The 22,453-nt window shown below is 37.9% G+C and overlaps 2 protein-coding genes across 5 annotated transcripts in view; one reads left to right on the top strand and one right to left on the bottom strand.

The window, feature by feature from the left end:
- Window positions 1-1,024, bottom strand: part of CCDC146 (coiled-coil domain containing 146) — a 142,239-nt gene extending 141,215 nt beyond the window's left edge. Inside the window, exon 1 of the mRNA XM_027539758.1 lies at window positions 835-1,024. The gene's annotated coding sequence lies outside the window, so the exon portion shown is untranslated. The remainder of the gene's footprint in view (window positions 1-834) is intronic.
- Window positions 1,025-1,228: 204 nt separating this feature from the next.
- Window positions 1,229-22,453, top strand: part of FAM185A (family with sequence similarity 185 member A) — a 90,741-nt gene continuing 69,516 nt past the window's right edge. For 2 of the 4 annotated variants that reach the window (XM_027539753.1, XM_027539754.1), the window contains exons 1-4: window positions 1,230-1,937; window positions 6,921-7,030; window positions 11,672-11,764; window positions 17,254-17,392. In XM_027539753.1, the coding sequence (XP_027395554.1) occupies window positions 1,508-1,937; window positions 6,921-7,030; window positions 11,672-11,764; window positions 17,254-17,392 (772 nt within the window). In that variant the 5' untranslated portion in view covers window positions 1,230-1,507. Of the gene's footprint in view, window positions 1,938-6,920; window positions 7,031-11,671; window positions 11,765-17,253; window positions 17,393-22,453 lie in introns of all 4 variants that reach the window. The other 2 variants (XM_027539756.1, XM_027539752.1) reach the window with 2 other exon arrangements.

Genomic DNA, 22,453 nt, shown 5'->3' with positions numbered 1-22,453 from the left:
TCAATGGACTTGAGTTTGAGTAAATTCCGGGAGTTGGTGATGGACAGGGAGGCGTGGTGTGCTGCAGTCCATGGGGTCGCAAGGAATCAGAAACGACTGAGCAACTGAACTGAACAACTAAGTTGAATGCATTCTCAAGATGCTTAAACCAATGCCTTTCCCAAAGTTATTCCTGTGGGATTTTATTAAAAAGACAGTTTGAAGATCAGTTTGAATAATTTTGACGAAATGAAACACAAAGCCAAGGGCAGAACTAATATGCAGTGGGAACTTGATGAACCTAAAAGCTTGCACCTATCATGAGTGAGCCTTTATAAGGAGGGAGATGGACTAGGACAGAAAGGAGGAAAGGATAACTTAAGAAAAACACTGAATTTTTAAACAGGTAATGGCTTGCAAAGAACTCTGTGACTTGGGCCCCTGAGGACTTCAGCTCAGTTCATTAGGATATTTAGATATAAAATAAAAATAGTATAAACTGCAGCTTGACAGCCTGAGCACCGGTGTTCACATCCATTATCTCATTTAATCCCTAAAATAAAAAAACCTTTGAGGCACGACAAAGAAGGTATTATTGACCTAATTTTAAGAGCAAGCAGTTAAAACTCAGATACATTCAATGACTGGCCTGAGGTCATTTAGAGTCTGAAAGGAGACAGGACGCTTATGTTATTACTACATTTGCTCTCGAAGAGGGAGTTTCCTTTGAGATCACTAATGAGTCATTAACCTCTTGCAGAGGTATTCTCCATCCCAGGGTAACCCGCACTAATTTAATGCCGCTTGGAGCTAACCACTCACTGAGGGTACTCCTATTTTAAATCACGTTCTCACCTTTAAAAGCGCAGTTTCTTAGCTCTTCTCTTCGTCCTAATTCTTATTTAGGCTCCTAATTTTTCTCAGTGTATCTTCCTCCGTCTCACTCCAAAGCTCCACCCTCTTCGGAGAAGTCGCGTCCTCGGTATCCAAGGAAACCAAGCAGTCTGGCCCCTTTTTTGCTTTCCTCGCTTTCCATTGGCCAGTGGGTTCCTGTGTAGATTCCCACCCCCCCCCCCCCCCCGCCCCGTCCCTCCAATGGCTAATGGGCTTGAGGGAAAAGCGCAGGCCTTCCGAGTTCCGTCCAACACCTGCCCTACTTAGCATCCTGCACATTGCCTTCTGGGAAATGTAGTTTCTTAGTTGCCCGAGCCCTTCAACATCTGGCCACCATTGGAACTACCTATCCCACCGGCCTTTGCGAAAGGGGCGGGAGTAGGCGAGGGGCTCCGGTCAGGATGGATACTTAGAACTGGATGGATACTTAGAACTTTAAAATTCCAATTTGCCGCCCAGACCCGTGTAGCTGACGTTTACACTGCTAAACGAAGTGAGCGGTCTTGCTGTTGCTTCAGCCAGCCCTCTTATCAAGTGTCTCCCTTTTGGCTTGGTCAGCACAGCGGCAAGCCGACTGGACGTGGGGAGACTAACCTGAGGCTGAAGTAATCTTGGGGAGAAAGAGGGGCACGCCATGTTCCCCTTCTCGGGATGGGGGCTGGGCTGCCTCCGGCTCTGTCTGCTCAGAGTGTGGGCCGGCGAGGCCACCGGGCGCTGGGCCTGTGGGACATGTCAGTCCCGGCTGTACGGCTCAGGTGGGTCCCAGCCCGAGGTCTCTAGGTCTGACCCTGTGCGCGGGACTCTGAAGGAGTGGGCGCTGCTGGTGAGCCCTTTCGGCCGGCTGCGGGCGCGGCTCCCATGCCACCTGACCGTGAGGCCCCTGGACCCCCTCACCTACCCAGACGGCGACCGCGTGCTGGTCACAGTGAGCGGAGTGGAGGGCGGGGCGCGGGCCCTGGCCGGCCTGCAGGTGAACTACGACGAGGCGCAGAAGGAGGTGACCATCGTGGCTGATGTCATCGACCACCAGGCGTCCGTGGAAGTGAACGCGCCCCTGAAGTTTGGCAAGTGACTGTAAAACGGGTTTGGGTCCTGGGCACACCGTGTGAACTTCTGAAATTAAGCCGACGTGCATTTTTAATTTGTCCCTTTGGATGAGACCTTTCAGCGTAATTTACTCTTGACCCCTTCAGAAGCTATGTCTTTTTTTTTTTTTTTTTTTTCTGTTCTACTTTGGGTTTCTGAGTAGCAGTTAGGAATTACGTTTTCAGTTATAGCAATTTTATAAATCTAGTAGAAACGTGATTTGGAATAACCTAAGCCACATAACATTTTTTTGTCCTATCCTCCTTTGACACTTTCTTCCTATTTGTGTTACTGCACTTTGTCCATAACAAACTGTTTTATTTTTCAGGGTTAAGGTATCTTGGTAATGCATTCAGTGGCATGGCAGGCCGTCCGCATTTCCACTTGCTCATGGCCTGGGGTCTGTTCCCGAAACAGCCATGCCTACAGTATGTTCCATCTAATCTGGACCAAGTGTTTGGTTTCTAATAGGCACCCGGCTTCTTACTGAAAACATCAGCATTCGTTTTGGCCTAACTAAATTTTCTGTGAGTTGCAGGCTTTGAAGAAAAACACATAGTTAGATTGCCCCAGAAAGGTCAATTGATAATGGCTGCCAGATATGTTTTCTAGGTGTTTTGAGTTCCATGTTATTTCTCACATGGAAGCCACAGTTTCCGTGACACTTCTCTAGGAAAGTCTTCCCAGGTTCTCTGCCTTCCTAGGACTGAAGCAAGATACTTTTAATGATCATAATAGCAGATAACACTTCTAAGATAATCTTTTCTAATTACAATTGCACTATATTATAGACACCGTTTTTGTCACCATTTTCGATAAGAGAATTGAAATACAACAAGTTTGATGACCCCCCCTAGTGGTAAAGAACCCACCTGTCAATGCAGGAAACTACAGACAGTGATTCAGTCCCCTGGGTGGGGAAGATCCCCTGGAGGAGGGCATGGCGACCCACTCCAGTACTCTTGGCTGGAGAATCCCATGGACAGAAGAGCCTGGTGGGCTACCATCCACAGTGTGGCAAAGAATTGGACATGACTGAAGCAACACAGCACAGCACAAGTTTTATATACTGAGTATTTATTATGGGTGAACAAGTAGAGGAGATCCATGCCCTCATGAAACTTAATTTCTAGTGGGATAGATAAAAAAATATGCCTGTTGTCTCTCAGATATAAGGTGGTGGAGCTGAGATTTGAACTGACTGAAGTCTGCTGAAAAACTATGCTTTATTGCTTCTCAACTTTTTTTTTTTTTTAACTAACCTAGATGAGTAAGAGACCCTGATCTCAAAATATAAAAGTCTACGGTGAGGAGGAAGATTTGCTAACACATTAGATAGTACAAAATAAACTGAATATTGAAATAGAGAAAAGCAAAATTTTATGGCAGCTCAGATAAAAATGAACTACCCAAACTTCATTATTTGTTGATTCCTCTTTTTAGAGCCAGAATCCCATTTCCAGTTTTACTGTTTCCATGTGTGTATTCCACAGGCCCCTCAAATCAACATAGTTCAGTTTTCTTCATACTCAACTAGTGTTCCTCCAGTTTGTCTATAACTGTTTCAGTGAAAGAGTGAGAATAGCATTCAATTCAGTCAGTTCAGTCGCTCAGTCGTGTCTGACTCTTTGCGACCGCATGAATAGCAGCATGCGAGGCCTCCCTGTCCATCACCAACTCCCGGAGTTTACTCAAACTCATATCCATCGAGTCGGTGATGCCATCCAGCCATCTCATCCTCTGTCATCCCCTTCTCCTCCTGCCTCCAATCCCTCCTAGCATCAGAGTCTTTTCCAGTGAGTCAACTCTTCACATGAGGTGTCCAAAGTATTGGAGTTTTGGCTTTAGCATCAGTCCTTCCAATGAACACCCAGGACTGATCTCCTTTAGGATGGACTAGTTAGACCTCCTTGCAGTCCAAGGGACTCTCAAGAGTCTTCTCCAACACCACAGTTTAAAAGTTCAATTCTTCGGTGCTCAGCTTTCTTCACAGTCCAACTCTCACATCCATACATGACTACTGGAAAAACCACAGCCTTGACTAGACGGACCTTTGTTGGCAAAGTAATGTCTCTGCTTTTGAATATGCTATCTAGGTTGGTCATAACTTTCTTCCAAGGAGTAAGCGTCTTTTAATTTTATGGCTGCAATCACCATCTGCAGTGATTTTGGAGCCCCCAAAAAATAAAGTCAGCCACTGTTTCCATTGTTTCCCCATCTATTTGCCGTGAAGTAATGGGACCAGATGCCATGATCTTAGTTTTCTGAATGTTGAGCTTTACCCAACTTTTTCACTCTCCTCTTTCACTTTCATCAAGAGGCTCTTTAGTTCTTCTTCACTTTCTGCCCTAAGGGTGGTGTCATCTGCATATCCGAGGTTATTGATATTTCTCCTGGCAATCTTGATTCCAGCTTGTGCTTCTTCCAGCCCAGCGTTTCTCATGACGTACTCTGCATATAAGTTAAATAAGCAGGGTGACAATATACAGCCTTGACATACTCCTTTTCCTATTTGGAACCAGTCTGTTGTTCCATGTCCAGTTCTAACTGTTGCTTCCTGACCTGCATATAGGTTTCTCAAGAGGTAGGTCAGGTGGTCTGGTATTCCTATCTCTTTCAGAATTTTCCACAGTTTATTGTGATCAACACAGTCAAAGGCTTTGGCATAGTCAATAAAGCAGAAATAGATGTTTTTCTGGAACTCTCTTGTTTTTTCGATGATCCAGTGGATGTTGGGCAATTTGATATCTGGTTCTTCTGCCTTTTCTAAAACCAGCTTGAGCATCTGGAAGTTCACGGTTCACGTATTGCTGAAGCCTGGCTTGGGGAATTTTGAGCATTACTTTACTAGCATGTGAGATGAGTGCAATTGTGCAGTAGTTTGAGCATTCTTTGGCATTGCCCTTCTTTGGGGTTGGAATGAAAACTGACTTTTTCCAGTCCTGTGGCCACTGCTGAGTTTTCCAAATTTGCTGGCATATTGAGTGCAACACTTTTACAGCATCATCTTTCAGGATTTGGAATAGCTCAACTGGAATTCCATCACCTCCACTAGCTTTGTTTGTAGTGATGCTTTCTAAGGCCCACTTGACTTCACCTTCCAGGATGTCTGGCTCTAGGTGAGTGATCACACCATTTTGATTATCTGGGTCTTGAAGCTGTTTTTTGTACAGTTCTTCTGTGTATTCTTGCCACCTCTTCTTAATATCTTCTACTTCTGTTAGGTCCATACCATTTCTGTCTTTTATCGAGCCCATCTTTGCATGAAATGTTCCCTTGGTATCTCTGATTTTCTTGAAGAGATCTCTAGTCTTTCCCATTCTGTTGTTTTCTCCTGTCTTTGCATTGATCGCTGAGGAAGGCTTTCTTATCTCTCCTTGCTATTCTTTGGAACTCTGCATTCAGATGGGAATATCTTTCCTTTTCTCCTTTGCTTTTCGCTTCTCTTCTTTTCACAGCTATTTGTAAGGCCTCCTCAGGCAGCCATTTTGCTTTTTTGCATTTCTTTTCCATGGGGATGGTCTTGATCCCTGTCTCCTGTACAATGTCACGAACCTCCGTCCATAGTTCATCAGGCACTCTGTCAGATCTAGTCCCTTAAATCTATTTCTCACTTCCACCACTACTCAATATCTATCCTTAACTCCTCTACCCACCTGTTGAGGGTAGAGTATATTTAGAATCTGTTTTCTTCTCTCCATTCCTATCTAAACTGCCTAAGATCAAGCCTTATGTTATAACACTACTTAATGGCTAAAACTGTGCCAGTTACATTTGCATCCATGTAAATATGGGGTAAAATTGCCTTTTATGTTTTTTATATTAATCCAAATCAAAATATTGCCTTTATAGAGACTGCCATATACACAACTGTAGAAACTGATCTTTATACCATAACTACTAGCATTGTAGTGTTAGGCCCCAGTACTTTGTGTTTGGAGCAACATTACTTCGCTGGTCTGGTTTAAGGGAAATCATCAATATTTGAATTGGGTATTAAGTACTGGTGTTTTAAATTTTTATACAGAGACATCTAAGTTTGCATATTAAGTTGAGTTTAAGGTTAAAGTTGGGCTTCCCAGGTAGTGCAGTGGTAAAGAATCTCCCTGCCAGTGCAGGAGATGTAAGAGACTTGGGTTTAATCCCTGGGTGGAGAAGATCCCCAGGAGTTGGAAATGGCGGCCCACTCCAATATTCCCGTCTGGAGATTTCCATAGACAGAGAACCTGGTGGCCTGCACTACGTGGGGTTGCAAAGAGTCAGAAACGACCCAGTATGTACGCTACAATTTTCTAAACTTTTTTCAGGTATATTACTGTTATCCACAATTTTGAGGTTTTAATATTATTCAGTACTAAATTTTTCAGAGTTGTTCTACTCTTTATTACTTCAGATTACCTTGTGATATAGCTGCATAATAATATGAAAGGTTAGAGGTAGGATTTGAAAACCTTAGTCATGATCATGTACACTGATAAATTTCTCCTACGGTATGCTTTAAATTTGAGGGAGGTTTGAAAACAAATCTTTGCGCTTTAAAAGAGAATAATCTAACTGACTTATCCAGTTCACCATAATGATGTTAAGTTGCTGTATTCTTACTCAGATTTGTGTGTGTATTTTCTCAGTGGGAAAGAGGCTTCTATAATCTTTCCCAGGTGTGCCTATAAGAATCTGGAATCTTTGACCTCCTTTGTTTACCTCCTATGTTACTTCCTTTCTTTAGATGATAGAGGCCAGCAGAAATAACTGCTTTTTAAAAACTGGTAGAAAAAGGCTTTACATCTGGTCCTGCTGTGGTGGAGGTCCCTTAGCTTTAGAGGGAGATTACTAACAACTATGTTCTTTCCAGAATTCTGTAACGTTATGAACATGACTGAGGAACTGAATTTCTGCGGGATACTTAAATGCTTTGGAGCCATTAGCCATAGTAACTTGGTTTTTCTTTTTTTCATTTGTAGATTTGAATATCCAGTCATCAGGGTCTGGCTGTGTAAAGGTCCAAAATATTGAGTGTGATAATTGCAAAATTGAAACTGAGCAGGGGACTAGTATCTTACAGTCTGTTAAGGTATATTTATTTTTCTAATTTTGTTTTAATATTATTTTTTAAAACACTTTAAACTGTGAACCATGGTATCTAATGAAGGCTGTTATTCTGAACATCATTTACTGAAAATATTGAGTATCATTTATTCATCACTCAGAAATTCCTTGTAAAACTCTTGTTTTAAAATCAGTTTTGTTATGACACTGTAGAGGTTGTAGCAACTTTGAAGGTTTTCATAATATTACATTTAGATTTCATTTCAAAGTGTACAGCAAAACTCATAATACATTCTTAGTATTCTTAGATCTTGCCAAGTTTAAGAAATTAAAGAATGATTTTCTTACATTTATTAAGGAGTAAGGAGAAGTCTTTAAACATTATAAATATGCTTAAAATATTAAGTTAATCAAAATTATAATGTACCAGGTAGCCCATTACTTAAGGATTAAGTAGGTATTTCACTAAACAACAAAAGCTTTATTTTGTGCTGTAACACTTTTATATTTAATTTTCTTAAAATCAAATTTGTCTCAGCTCTAAATGATTTCAAATGCATATTGATAAATTTAGCTTATTCTTACTGGTACTTCTTATATTTGCATATTCAAAACTCAATACTTTTGTGAACTTTGTTAGTATTGCTGAAGAGAAGTCAGTCATCTCTGCTTCATAATTGCAAAACATTTTCACTTTTAGTTTTATAAACACTAATTAGAATGATTAATTGGATGCATTAAATTTTTTTTACAGTATTTGTTTTGTTCCAACCACCTTTGTTTACACACCTGCCTTTGTCATCTGTTCACATGTGATCCTTTTCAATACATTTAGTTGCACAAATATCAAAAAAGATTACATACACTTTTGGAAAAATGAGATGGTTCTGGTTCTTGTTGTAAAAGATTGCACAATGCGGTTTTCATGTTGAATGACTAACTGAATGAAAATACCGTGGCTCCTTTTTGTTCTTATAAACGTATTGTTCATTCATCAATGCTTGAATTTCAGAACACTCATCTAGAATATCGTCCCCTGGAGACTCAGAGTCTTAGATTTTCAATTTCACAATCAAACTTAGAAACAACTATACTGCTGTCTTTGTCTTTGCAATCATCTTTTGACTCATCTGAAAATTCTGAAATATCTATTTTGTCAGTTTTTCTTTTTTCTATCTTTATGTGCATAACATGAAAAATGATTTCTCAGCTTTGGCACTATTGACATTTTGGGCTATGATAAATTTTTGTTGTCAGGGGCTGACCTATGCACTCTACGGTGTGTAGCAGTATTCCTAGCTTCTATAAACAAAGTGCTAAGAAACAGTCCTCATTTAGGACAATGAAAAATATCTCCACACATTGTCCTCCTCTGGGGGGCAAAATCACCTTTCGTTAAAAAACACCATTCAAAACTTCCCTCGTAGCTCAGTCTGTAAAGAATCCGCCTGCAATGCAGGAGACCCAGGTTCGATTCTTAGGTTGGGAAGATCCCCTGGAGAAGACAATGGCACCCCATTCCAGTATTCTTTCCTGGGAAATCGCATGGACAGATGGGCGGGCTACAGTACATGGGGTTGCAATAGTCGCACATAACTCAGCAACTAAACCACCACCACCAAACACCATACAAAGCAAGTGTATCATTCTTCTGTTGTCTTATTCTTTTAGTCATTTTCTGTCAGAGTTAGGAATAATTGAAAAATTATATTGAAATAACTACTCAGATAATGAAGTAGCAAAATGTTTTGAGACATATGAAAAATAAGATTACTAAGATCCCATAATGTATTTTAGATTTACAAAGGAGCCCAGTGGACCATTACAGTAATTTTAAGATAGAATAATGCTTATCCGATTTAAAAAATTTGTATATCTTCTATTTATTTTTTTAGGATACCTCTTAAAAAGAATAAAAGTCATGATACATCAGTCCTACAAATAGAATGTGTTAGTTGCTCAGTTGTGTCGTACTCTTTGTGACCCCATGGACTGCAGCCCACCAGGCTCCTCTGTTCATGGAATTCTCCAGGCCAGAATATGGGTTTGGTTGCCATTGCCTTCTCCAGGGGATCTTACCCACCCAGGGTTACAACCCAGGTCCCCCTCATTGCAGGCAGATTCTTTACCAACTGAGCCACCAGAGAAGCCCTCAAATGGAATAGTTCAAAAATATTCAAAAATTAAATTTGGGTCCACTGAATTTTAGTGATAGTTAGGAGAATTGAGTTGAGAGAATCATTCTTGAGATCTCAGAATTTAACTGACTTAAGTTCACAAATGGGAACACTTCATAAAATACCTGGTTTAAAGCTTTGAATACGGTATAATATTATTTCTAGTTAGTGATTGCCTTTAATGTAAGTTTCTCTTCCACTCATTTTAAGGATTTGAGATATATTTGATCTATGTAATAAGATGTTTATAGCAATATTAATAGCTACTGGTGGCTCAGTGGTAAAGAATCTGCCTGTTAATGCAGGAGACATGGAAGATATAGATTCCGATCCCTGGGTTGGGAATATCCCCTGGAGGAGGAAATGGCAACCTCCTATATTCTTGCCTGGGAAATCTCAAGGACAGAGGAGTCTGGTGGGCTACAGTCCATGGGGTCTCCAAAGAGTCATATACAACTTAGTGACTGAACAACAACAAGCAACAAAACTGTCTACTGAGTTCTTATTATATATCCAGAAACTTAGCTAAGCCTTCATTTATTCCATAAATTGTCTCCTTTTTACCAAGGAAGAAACTGTCAGATACAGAGACCGAGGAACTCATTTAGGTTCCCACAGTTAATACATAGAGCTAAGATTTGAACTTGGGTCTTTCTGCATTCCAAGCTTATGCTGTTTTCACCTTTCTTTATTGTCCAAGCAAAATGTCTAGCAGTAGTACATTTTTTCAGCATAATTAGGGAATAAATAAGTAAACTTTTCAAGCAATAGTCTCTTACCTCATTGAATGCCACACATTTGCATTTTCTTAAATGCAGTAATAATAGTTTATATTATACTAAATAGCTTCTGACTTATTTAAACATTTTAACTTTCATATTAGTTTTGAGCTTTAGACTTCTTTGAAAATAGGATGATTATTTACTTGGAAAAAATATACATGTATATGAAATTTTGCTTACAATTTCATAAGTTCTGCAGACTCTAGAATCTCATGTGAGTTTGGTTAAGAACTCTTGTTGTTCAGCCCTGTCTGACTCTGTGACCCCATGGACTGCAGCACGCCAGGCCTCCCTGTCCTTCAGTTATTTTGGAGATGTTCTTTTTTAAAGCTCATGAATTACTTGTCTGCTTAATAAAGACTGTATTATTAAATACAGTTGGACTTCTGACTCATGTTTCTGTGGGCATGAAGTAGTCTACCATGCTGTAATATAAATGAACTTTTTAAGAGGGGTTCATTTTGCCCTTTTTACTGAATTTTTTGAATTTCATCCCTGGGCTGTTTTATCTAAAGTTTTACTGTTGGTTTTTTTTTCCCTCTGAGTAAGCAACCAGAAGGTATATGATTGTTTTGAACTTTTTCCCCTACTTTTTAGATACTTTTCTGTTGTTGCTGGTTGTGATCTTGATGGGTTTGCTTTTGCTGTCTTTCATTCTCTGATATTTACGTGTTCTTTTTCTCTTTATACTTGTAGTAGAACTGAAGACTTACACAGATATTAAGGTGAAGAAAGATACTCTGAAAAATAGATCGAACCATCTAATAGCTCACACACAACTATGAAAAATAGATCGAACCATCTAATAGCTCACACACAACTATAGTTTAGTTTTCATTTGTGTCCAAGTTTATTTTTCATTTGCGTGGGTGACTCATTTCTATTCAGTTACTGTAGGTTCCTTTCATCTTCTGGCTCTGTCATCTATTAAAGCCTTATTGTAATATACACTCACCTGATGGAAGGGGCAGAGCACAGAGAACGCACATCAGTTCTTCTAAAAGCACAAGCCTGGGTATTAAACATAGTATTTCCACGTATATTTTATTGGCAAGAACTTAGAAGCACCTAGGTGGTGCTAGTGGTAAAGGACCTCGCCTTCCAGTGCAGGAGGTGTAAGTTTAATTCTGTTAGTTTATAATTTACTGTTTTCCAGTATATCACCTGATAAAGTTGTTTAACCTTTCTGATTCTTGAATTACTTGCTGTGTAAAATGGGGAAACACATAATATACATCACTCTGAGTTGTGAGAATTAAATGTTAGTTTGTGTAAAGTAGCGAACACTGTTATTGATGCAAAGAGAATGCCAAGTCATAGATGTTACTGTTATTAATAATATGCATATTAATAATGATGAACAGTAACATTGATTATTGTTATCATCTTTATCATTTATGTTTAGTTAGCCAGTCACAGTGATCTTTGACTCCCACCCCTTTCTTCAGTTAAGCTACTGAAACTCCTGAGTATCTTTTTTTCCCTTTAGTCCAAACAGCTTTATTTAATCCCTGTAACAGCAGTTGACATTCTTTTCTCACAGATGTTATTATTCAAAGCAGTACATTTCTATTTCATTCCTAGTTCCTCTGTTACTGCTTTATTATTATTATTTTAAAAGAAATGTATAAAATGTTGAATATTTATTAGTGTAAGTCAAATTTATGCTCTCTTTTTCTATATGTGTATTTTGTATTTGTCTTTCAGAGTCAAAAATTACATGTCCAAACAACAGGAGGCAAAGTGATCTGCCTGGGAACGGTTTATGGAAATATAGATATCCATGCATCAGATAAAAGTGTGAGATTGAAATTTTCATTTTTAATAGTTGTAGTTTTGTCTCAGGTTGGCTCACATAGAGGGTAGATTCTACAAAATTTGTGGTATAACTTCCCCTTTTTAATTCATTTTAGTTTATTAGTAAGTTTAAGTTTGAAATAGAGATGATTAAATATTATACAATTTAATTTTAAATTTGTGTTTTAAAACTTTTGTTATTAGTTCCTTATTTGGAATCAGTAATATCTTTAAATATTTAGTATTTGTTTAATATTTTTTTTAAGTGAAGTAGAGTTCATTTACAGTATTGTGGTAATTTCTGCTATATAGCAAAGTGATTCAGTTATATACACATATGCATTCTTTTTTATATTCTTTCCATTATGGTTTATCCCAGGGTGTTGAATATAGTTCAGTGTGCTGTACAGTAGGATCTTACTGTTTATCCATTCTATGTGTAATAGTTTGTGTCTAACCCCAAACTCCCAGTGCCTTCTTCCCAAATATTTAATATTTAATTCTGATTCTGAAGAGAGTTTTTTTTTTGATCATGGGTTAAAATTATTCATTAAGTAATACTATGAAGAAGTGAAGTGAAGTGAAAGTTGCTCAGTTGTGCCCGACTCTTTGTGATCCCCATGGACTATACAGTCCATGGAATTCTCTAGGCCAGAATACTGGAGTGGGTAACCTTTCCCTTCTCCAGGGGATCTTCCCAACCCAGGGATTGAACCCAGGTCTCCCACATTGCGGGCGGATTCTTTTACCAGCTGAGCCACAAGGGAAGCCCCAAGTAGTACTATAATTGGAATTAAAATTTTCTTAGTGTTAGGTTTATTTGAGTATTTTTTTTTACCCAATACCTGTTTATTTTGCCTTTAGGCAATTGAAGGATGAGTTTCAAAACTCAACTTTCTTCAGTATTTTCCACAAGATGGCGCCATTAGATAGCATTACTGTTTTCCAAACGCTTTTATTAGCCATAGGAATTTTCATTTTTATAAGACAGTTTGCATTTTTCATTCAACTTTTGTTGCTTTCTGTGGTTTAACATAGTATTAAGAATAAAGGTATGATTTTGAAGTATAAATTGTCAACAATTTTTCAGCACAGTCAATAATATATTTAATCTTTTAGAAAGGTGTAAGCCACCTTTTGGGCTTCCCAAGTGACAGTAGTGGTAAAAACCCCGCTGCCAATGCAGGAAACATGAGAGACTCCAGTTTCGTCCCTGGGTCAGGAAGATCCCCTGGAGGAGGGCATGGCAACCCACTTCAGTATTCTTGCGTGGAGAACCCCATGCCCCTGCAGGGCATGGCAACCCTCTCCAGTATTCTTGCCAGGAGAGCCTGGTGGTCTGCAATCAGTGGGGTCGCAGAGAGTCAGACACGACTGAAGTGACTTAGCACACAGGCACAAGCCATCTTTTGGGGCTTCTGTGGTGGCTGAGCAGTAAAGAATCCACTGGCAATACAGGAGACGAAAGAAACGCAGATTCAATTCCTGGGTCAGGAAGATCCCCTGGAATACAAACTGGCAACCCACTCCAGTATTTCACCTGGAAAATTCCATGGACAGAGGAGCATCGCAAGTTACAGTCCATGGGGTTGCAAAGAGTCAGTCATGACTGAGCACACAAGCCATCTTTTATTTTACACTTAGATAATTTGCATGGCTCTTTCGTCATAAATTTGTTCAGTTCCATACTCAACTATATCCTCAGATGATTGGTAGAGAGGAACTGGAATCCTATATGTAGATTATTGTTGGCATAATTAAACAAGGCAGGTTATCACACTAATTATTATACCTTTTTATTTTTCATAACCTTTTCCTTAGAACCTGTGGGAGACTGTTTAAACCGAAACATTTAAATGTATCTTTTTAAAAAGTGTTGAAAGACACTGCCTGGCTTTATGTGGCAGTTGTTTTGAGATGGCATTTAGCTTCACCTCTCTGATTGTGGTCTTGGAGGTACAAAAGGGAAATTGGACAACTGCAGTTGTAGAATAGTACACACTGATGTTCAGATGTAACTATCAAAGATTTAAATCATCATAATTATTTACTATTTTTAATATTTTGGCCACTGTTTCCACTCATCATTTATCTTTTCTGTCAACTTTCATGGTCTATTGAATATTCGTTTATTCCTACTTTCTGTTTTTTTTTGTTTGTTTGTTTCCTGCCTAACTGAGTTTTGTGTTGTGCTAACAAATTTATTTTGATATTTCTTTTAGTTTATATTATGCATAATGTTAATTTTTAATACATATTTCTAAGTTTGTGGGGCTTTATATAAAAAATGCTTATAAAATATATTAACTTTTAATATACAGCTTTCATGGAAATGTTTTGGATATTTGAGAGGTAGCATACTGAATTGGTTAAGAGCACAAAATTGAGCATCAGTGTACTTGGGTTTGAATCCTGGCACAGCCACTAACTAAGCTCTTTACTTTCGGATTAGTTATTTAACCTCTATGTATTTTGGTTTTCTGGAAAATGGAATAATAATAACGGTGTTAACTCATATGGTTGTCATGAGGATTAAATGAGTTAAAACATAATATAGATAAAGTACTTAATACGGTGTCTGGCATAGCTAACTCTGTTGTAGTGTTGATGACAATGATGTTGATAGAGGTAAATGAAACACAGGAAAGATAATTTGACAAGTCCTAAACTTCATGCATTAGAGAAGGAAATGGCAACCCACTCCAGTGTTCTTGCCTGGAGAATCCCAGGGATGGGGGAACCTGGTGGGCTGCCGTCTATGGGGTCACACAGAGTTGGACACGACTGAAGCGACAGTAGCAGCAGCAAACCTCCCAGTTAACTTGACTGAGACTCTTTCATTATTCACAACATAGGGATGGTGATTTTTTTGTTTTTCCTGAAGAAGATTGTGAGAATCAAGTGAGCATAATAAATACTCTGTTGTATTCTATATGTATCATTTTATATGAAATGGCTATTTTTAAATTGTATTGTTAATTTCAGTATCCTAAGTTTGATACAGAGAAGGTAGAAATCCATTTTATCTGATTGTTGAATGAACTGATGATATAGTTATCATTTGACCTTCCTTTCTTAGTTTGGACTACAAGGCCACAATTTTCCCTTAAAACTTCATTTTAATTTGATAATGTTTATTTATAATAACTAGACTTTATGAGAAAAAGTTCTTTTTGTGTAGGAAGGCAGATTAATTTATAGCAATATCTAAGAAAGGTATTTTTGAGTCTGCTTTTTGTTCTTTTTTTAAATAGCTCCTTTTCTCAACAAGCAAGCTGTGCAGTTTAAATGAGTCTATTTTTTACCCTTTGTGCTATTTCCATTAATATAAATCAGACCATCAATATTTAAACTATGGTGCCCTAAGTTTAATTGTTCCAGTTAGTATCTGATACAATGCATTATATATGCCCCTCAGTGAATTTTCTATTTCTTTAAAGTACTTTTATTGATTGATTGGTTAAAATAGTTATATTATTGTGGCGAGAGTTGTATTTTTGCTTGCTTTCATTTGCTTTGAGGATTTTTTTTAGCTTCCTACAGGGTAAAATATTTAGTGTTTAATGAACAAAGTCAATTTTTAGCTTTTTCTAGTAAAAAGCTTTTTCTAGTAAATTTTAGCTTTTTTAGTAAATTTTTCATATTTTTTTTTAATACATAAGGAATGTCTTAAAGGCTTTATTTGATTGTGAGGAGAGTCTAATCAAAAGTTCCTCCTTTGCCAATTCAATTAAGTTTCTAATATTCTTTCAATATTTATCTTTTGGTATTCCCTAAAACAGCCTCACTGTTTATAAAAAGCTAGAGTATTCATACTTGTCTGCTTTATGGAAATACTCGGAGAATTTGAAGCTATGCATAAAGCAACTTTTCATAAAGAAAGTTTTTAGGTAAAGAATAATTTTTTTAGAAATATTAAACTTTTATTGTTACACTGAAGAATGCAAAGCATGTGTATCCTCACAAATATGAATGTATGTAAAATATCTGTCCTTTGACAGATTTATCGAAACTAGATTTAAAGTAAACCTGTGAATCCATAATTAGTGGAAAAGAAACTGTAGTAGATAAGAAGTAATTGGGTGTATTTAATATATCTAATAAAAGTCCATTAAAAAGGAAAATTTTATACTTCATGTCCAGATGGCAAAGTAATTCTAGTGTACTTACCATAACAACCTCTAGGTACTTTTATTTCTCTTTTCATATTTTAGTATTCTTGAAACTCAATTCTTATTAGATAATATTTTGCACTCAACAGTTTTTGAAGGAAGTGTTAAGACTGAATAATACTGATGCCAATGTGTTGAGAAACAAAGATGTTCTGTCTTTAAATACCTCAGTGTAATGCTTGAATCTGACCCTGGGCAAAACTGTGGCATGCCTTCCTGGTGATTTAGTTTTTATGTCAGCAATTTTATATTAGCAATCACTTTATATTTATAAAATATTTGCTTAAAATACTATAAAGATAATCTGGAGTTCTTAATTAGATATCTTCATTAATTAGATATCTTCATTTTACATTGTGCTCAGTATTTGAGACATAAATGCATACTAAATTTTGTTAGGGAAGCTTAGACATAAATATAAAAGTATTTCCATTTTGCTCAATGTAAAACTACTGACATTCGATGTAAAGGGGAAAAATTCTAGAAATAATAGTTTATTTGCTGCATTAACAGATGAGAGGAGAAAAATCATATGATAGTCCAATAAAATCAGATAAGGTATATGCTAAAATTTAAAACCCATTCATGATTTAAACAGCAACAACAACAAAACAGATATGAAATAAAAGGGAACTTCCTTAGTCTTAACAAAAAGGGATCTAGAAGATCTCTATAGCAAACATCATACTTAATGACGCAGTGTTGTAAGCTTTCCCTCTGAGAACAGGAATTAGATAAGGATGCTTACTTGTAACGTCATCACTTCTATTCACTGTTGAATTGAAGGCCTGAGCTGAATAAGCCAAGAAAGAGCAAGAAAAAAAATATGAGGATTGGAAAGGAAGAAATGAAACTATTATTTGTAAACAATATAATTATGCATATAGAAAAATTATTTAAATTCAGGTAAGTTATTAGAATTAAGTGAGTTTAGTGAGGTTTGGATTTAAGGTCAAATACAAAAGCCAATTAAGATGAAATGATGTTTAAAAATGCCAAAAAAAAATAAAAATGCCTTTTATAATGATATTTAGAAAACATAAAATATATGAATAAATTTAACAAAATATGAAGAACTCTACATAGAAGATATAAAACATTATTAGGAAGAAAGTAAAGATCTAAATAAATGAAGGAATATAATGGATCTGTTCCATAGAGAATACACTGTTGCTTATAATCATGTAATTAGAGCTGGGGAGTTGAAGTCAATAAGTTGATTGCATGCTGTACATATTAGTTGCTCACGAATTCTGTTGGTACCATTTTCACTTTTTATTAGCCTTCATTTTATACTGATTTGAATCTTTCTCTTACTAGACTGTGACTGTAGATAAACTACAGGGAAGTTCTGTTAATATATCTACTGAAGATGGTTTGCTGAAAGTCAAGTATCTTTATACAGAATCATCGTTTCTGTCTTCTGCTGCTGGGGATATTACATTAGGAAGTGTTCATGGTAAGATGACAAAGGCCTAATACATCTTAGATATGCCATGTAACAAATTTTAAGAGATGACTCTATTTCTTTGTAGTTGAAGGAGGATCTGCAAATTAGGAAGGTGTCCCTCTAAATAATTACAAACTAATCGTCTTTAAAAACCCACAAAATAAAGTGACTCATAATGTACTGAATTTTATTTTGTCAAGAAATTGAATATCATGTTGTTATACATGAAGCTAAAAATAATTCTGATTTTTAATGCATTTCCTTGTAGAATGGAACAAACAACAAAGAAATGTGTGCAGGACTATTCAGAGGAAAGCATGATGAAGTGAAAGCAGTGTTAAAAAATAAAGATGGGTTCTGAGTGTTTTATGTTATGATAGGAAAGCTAAGGATGAAATAAATTAAACATTTGTTTGAGACATTATAGCAATTCAGTGATACTAATTTTGGCTAAAATACTTTAGTGTGTACTAGCACCAGGTCCTCTCAGTGCCCTGCCATTTTCAGTGTTCTTTAACTAAATACAATCTTACAACTTTCAAAACATGTCTCTGCAGTTAAATAATGTTACTTAGTTAACTTTTGTGTTATTGAAAGAAAAGAAGAGAACATAATGGTGATGTAATATGGCAGCCATGAAATTAAAAGACGCTTACTCCTTGGAAGGAAAGTTATGACCAACCTAGACAGCATATTCAAAAGCAGAGACATTACTTTGCCAACAAAGGTCCATCTAGTTAAGGCTATGGTTTTTCCAGTGGTCATGTATGGATGTGAGAGTTGGACTGTGAAGAAAGCTGAGCGCGGAAGAATTGATGCTTTTGAACTGTGGTGTTGGAGAAGACTCTTGAGAGTCCCTTGGACTGCAAGAAGACCCAACCAGTCCATTCTAAAGGAGATCGGTCCTGGGATTTCTTTGGAAGGAATGATGCTAAAGCTGAAAGTCCAGTACTTTGGCCACCTCATGCGAAGAGTTGACTCATTGGAAAAGACCCTGATGCTGGGAGGGATTGGGGGCAGGAGGAGAGGGAATGACAGAGGATGAGGTGGCTGGATGGCATCACTGACTTGATGGACGTAAGTCTGAGTGGACTCTGAGAGTTGGTGATGGACAGGGAGGCCTGGCGTGCTGCGATTCATGGGGTGGCAAAGAGTCAGACGCAACTGAGCGACTGAACAGAACTGAACTGAATATGGCAGAGGGCATGTTGGTATTTAGTGTCACTCAGCATGCTTTTTAATTTCCACATAGCGGATGATTTAAGTCCAGGCATGTTTTCTGAAATATATATAGATATTAATAGAATTAAGAATCTCTTATCCTGGCAGGTAGTGTATACACATCTGCTGAATGCCTTTTGGACCATTTTCCAGGAGTTATAAACAAACTTTTGCTGTACGTAGTCCATACTCATTTAACTTCTATAGGAAAGCTGAATATTGTTGTCTATATACTTTGGTGAAACTTCCAGATTTTCATAATCAACATGGATTATTAAGTAGTATTAGAAAACCTGACTAGTGCTAACCATGCTGTATAGTAAACTGGCAAGTAGTCTTACAGTTAAAAAGAAAACTAAAAAAATGAGAACTTAAATGCTTGAAATAATTATTGAACCTCAATTTCATAGTTAAACCTTGTCAATAATTCTTGTAGGCTTAAAGCATTATTTGAGACCAGAGTAACTTGTGTCCAGTAGAGCTCTGCACCTAAATAAAGCAAATAGTTTTCTTACTTATTCATCAGGGTTTTTTTTTTTTTTTTTTACTGAGTTATGCCTTCACTAGTTCTGGTACTTTGTAACTCCATATTTGAACAATGACTTATATGTAAGCATTGCATTTCTAACTGTCAATTGTAACTAAAAGTGCTGTACTTAATATATTAAGTAACTTTTAGTGGAAAAGCAGTTCCTTACCATATTACATGTTGATTAACACTCAGGATAGATAAGAACAGCTCTCTTCTCTGCAGTACTTTATATCATGTTTATTCTAAATTCATTAACATTTAATTTTTTTTTTTTTTTTGCTTTAAGTTAGTCAAGAATTGAACTTGGTACAATTTAACATCAGTAGTTTGCATGATAGTAAAACAAATGTACTTTTTGGAAGCAGTCCTCAAATACTCTGCTGCTGCTGCTGCTAAGTCGCTTCAGTCGTGTCCAACTTTGCGACCCCATAGATGGCAGCCCACTAGGGTCCCCCGTCCCTGGGATTCTCCAGGCAAGAACACTGGAGTGGGTTGCTGCCGGGGTCCAGCCCCAGCAGGATCCAGGGGTACCCTCAGGATGACAGCATAGGCGATAAGGAAAGTAATAAGGGAAGAGAAAGAGGCTTGATCTTCCTTGGTTTACACAGAAAGCCAATAAAGCTCTTGTGTTCCAAGGAGTCATCCTGAAAGAAGAGAGAGAGAAAAAGAGAGAAAAGGAAAAAAAGAATGACATGGGGAGACCGAGCTTCGGTGAGCGAGGCCCATAACTTTATTTTCAAAAGGAACTTTTATACCTTGACTTGTACATAGAGGGAAATGAAAGATGCAAAGTCATACAGAGTCAGCCCAAACATTACATCTGTTTTGTCTTTATTGAAACCAGGATTTTTTCTGCATACCTTTTCCATAGACAATGTTGTGAACATTATCTTCTGGCCTTGGAGGCCTGTGGACATTTTATGACTCTTTTTTGATAAAAGCTGCTCAACCAGAAAACTTACTTTCCCTTGAAGTGTTTTTTCTTTATATTTCTAATCTGTGTCAGCCTCAGAAAGTGCTAAACAGAGTTACATTCTCACAGGGCAAAGGTGTAGTGGGTCACAGCAAAGAAAGAACCAATTAGCTCAAAGTTCTGATGTGGTTAATTCCAAGGCGGCTACTTGTTTTTCTTACATTCCAACTACGTTAACCAATGCACTCCCAGGTGCACAATGGATAAGGGATATGAGCATTGGCTTAACAATGAAATCCTACACCAGCACTACTCTAATAGTTTTTAACTCTTCGAAGAGCTCTGTATTTTTAGAATGTTTTAGGCTTTCCGTGTCTCTCATGGTTGGGAGGCTGTGCACAATCATGTGTGTTAATTGTAAGAGTATGGATAAACCTGTCAGGCAAGCTAGAAAGCCATCAGAGGGGTTTGAGTTGAAACACTCCTATCATGCCCAGGAGACTTATTAACTAAAGTCCTAAGTTGACTTTTTCCATAGAAAGGTGGTCGGGGATAGCCCCCTGTTAATGTCAGAAGAGTTGGTGAAAGGCACAAAATAGTAAGACAGACAGATTCTGGTTTTGGGGTAGATGCTCGAGCAGATCCAGGGGGTCCCTTGAGGCCTGATCCGCCTTTGCCTGTCAGGTTCTCTCTGCATGACCTTTGTCATGGGTGGGATCTCCCGTGGTGGCTCCCGGCAGGTTGCCATTTCCTTCTCCAATGCATGAAAGTGAAAAGTGAAAGTGAAATCACTCAGTTGTGTCCAACTCTTAGTGACCCCATGGACTGCAGCCTACCAGGCTCCTCCATCCATGGGATTTTACAGGCAAGAGTTGCGGGAGTGGGGTGCCATTGCCAAAATACTCTAGGTCTCTTGATTAGTTACAGTGGCTGAAATGGAAACAGATGGCTAGAAATAAAAGAGTTCATTCTTTAGCTTTTGTAAAGTGTTTTTTATTTACTGACCTCTACTTTGAAGTCAAATACCTTTTACTGGGTTGTTTAATCAGACTTGCATCCTCTTTCAGACTTTGTCTCTGATTGGATTTTTGAAAGGAGACTATAAGATGGAAATGAAGAGTGTAGCAGATTTACCAGGGAGGCCTCTGGGACCCAATGCCATACTAAGGAAGAAAGCCTAGTTTCCACAGGAGAGATTAAACTTGATGAGTCTCAGCAACCCCAAAGGATGCTGTGAAGCTGAGATGGTCCTCCGAATTGTTTCAGGTTGGGATGAGGGGAGGTGGACCTTTATGTCCCCAGTCCTAAGATGCAGGCTGCCCCAGAAGCAGTATGATCCTGTATCAAAATGGCTCTGTTCAGCTAAACCAGTTCCCTAAGCGGGCAGACCATTGAGGACTGTCTGCCAGCAGTATTCCCAGTAGATCAGAAAATAAGCCCTTCAGTTACAGAGGGGATTCTGGATGACAACGTACAGCATCCTCTACTTTTATTGATTCACGCAGTACCTTTATTGACCACCTACTGTGTGCCAGATTTTCAGGCCCCAGGAGTATGAAGTTGGGCAGGAGATGATCTCTATCTTTAAAGAACTCATAGTCTAGTGGGAGGATTGGGTGTCATCTTTCTTGTTTGTAATATTAGTAGAGCAGAAAGAAGTAGAAGGGAAAATTGATCCAGTTGCCACGGTACAAAAGGTTCCATTTGTACAAAGATTGTACAAATACAAAAGGTTGTTCAGCCCTGCTTTCTCTATCTAATCCTTGGCTCTCACTCTACTTGGTTTTCCAGTGGTAGTCAGTATAAGAGAGAGAGAGATTTGAAAGAAACCATTTTTGTTTTTCAGTCACACCCAGTGCCTACCTACTTTTTAAGTCACCCTTCAGAGAGGCCCCAGTTTCTTGCCTTTCCCTTCTATGCCACACCTAGTTCCATCCTTGTCTCAACGGATTATATGCACATGTTCCTTGAGTCTGGAGTGTGAGGATGGGATGGTACAGAAGAGTAGCCAATGTTCTAGCCCTACATCCTAATAAGTTTAAAGATAGAGTCATGACTGTGGGGAGGAAGTCCCTATGTTCTAGCTATTGGAGTTTAGTAGGGAGAGATACCTCCCAAGTGTCACCCTAAGCTGGAACACTAAATATATATTCCAGTGAATTCTTTGTTGTAAGTGGTGATGGTCATATAATGCAAATTAGATCCATATTTTGGTTGTATTTAAATAAACTAGCTTGGGAATCTTTTATGGGAAAATAGATTGCTACTTCTAAACATCTTACAGAAAATAAACTCATAAGAATATATATATTCTAAGACCTGCCTGTTCAGGATTTGTTTAGTTTGGCTTCTTTTTCATACAGTAGATCTTTGTTTTTTAACTCCAACATACAGATGTGGTAAA

The sequence above is a fragment of the Bos indicus x Bos taurus genome, chromosome 4 (genome assembly GCF_003369695.1).
Source record: "Bos indicus x Bos taurus breed Angus x Brahman F1 hybrid chromosome 4, Bos_hybrid_MaternalHap_v2.0, whole genome shotgun sequence".
NCBI lineage: Eukaryota > Metazoa > Chordata > Mammalia > Artiodactyla > Bovidae > Bos > Bos indicus x Bos taurus.
This window is presented reverse-complemented; position numbering and strand designations above follow the sequence as displayed.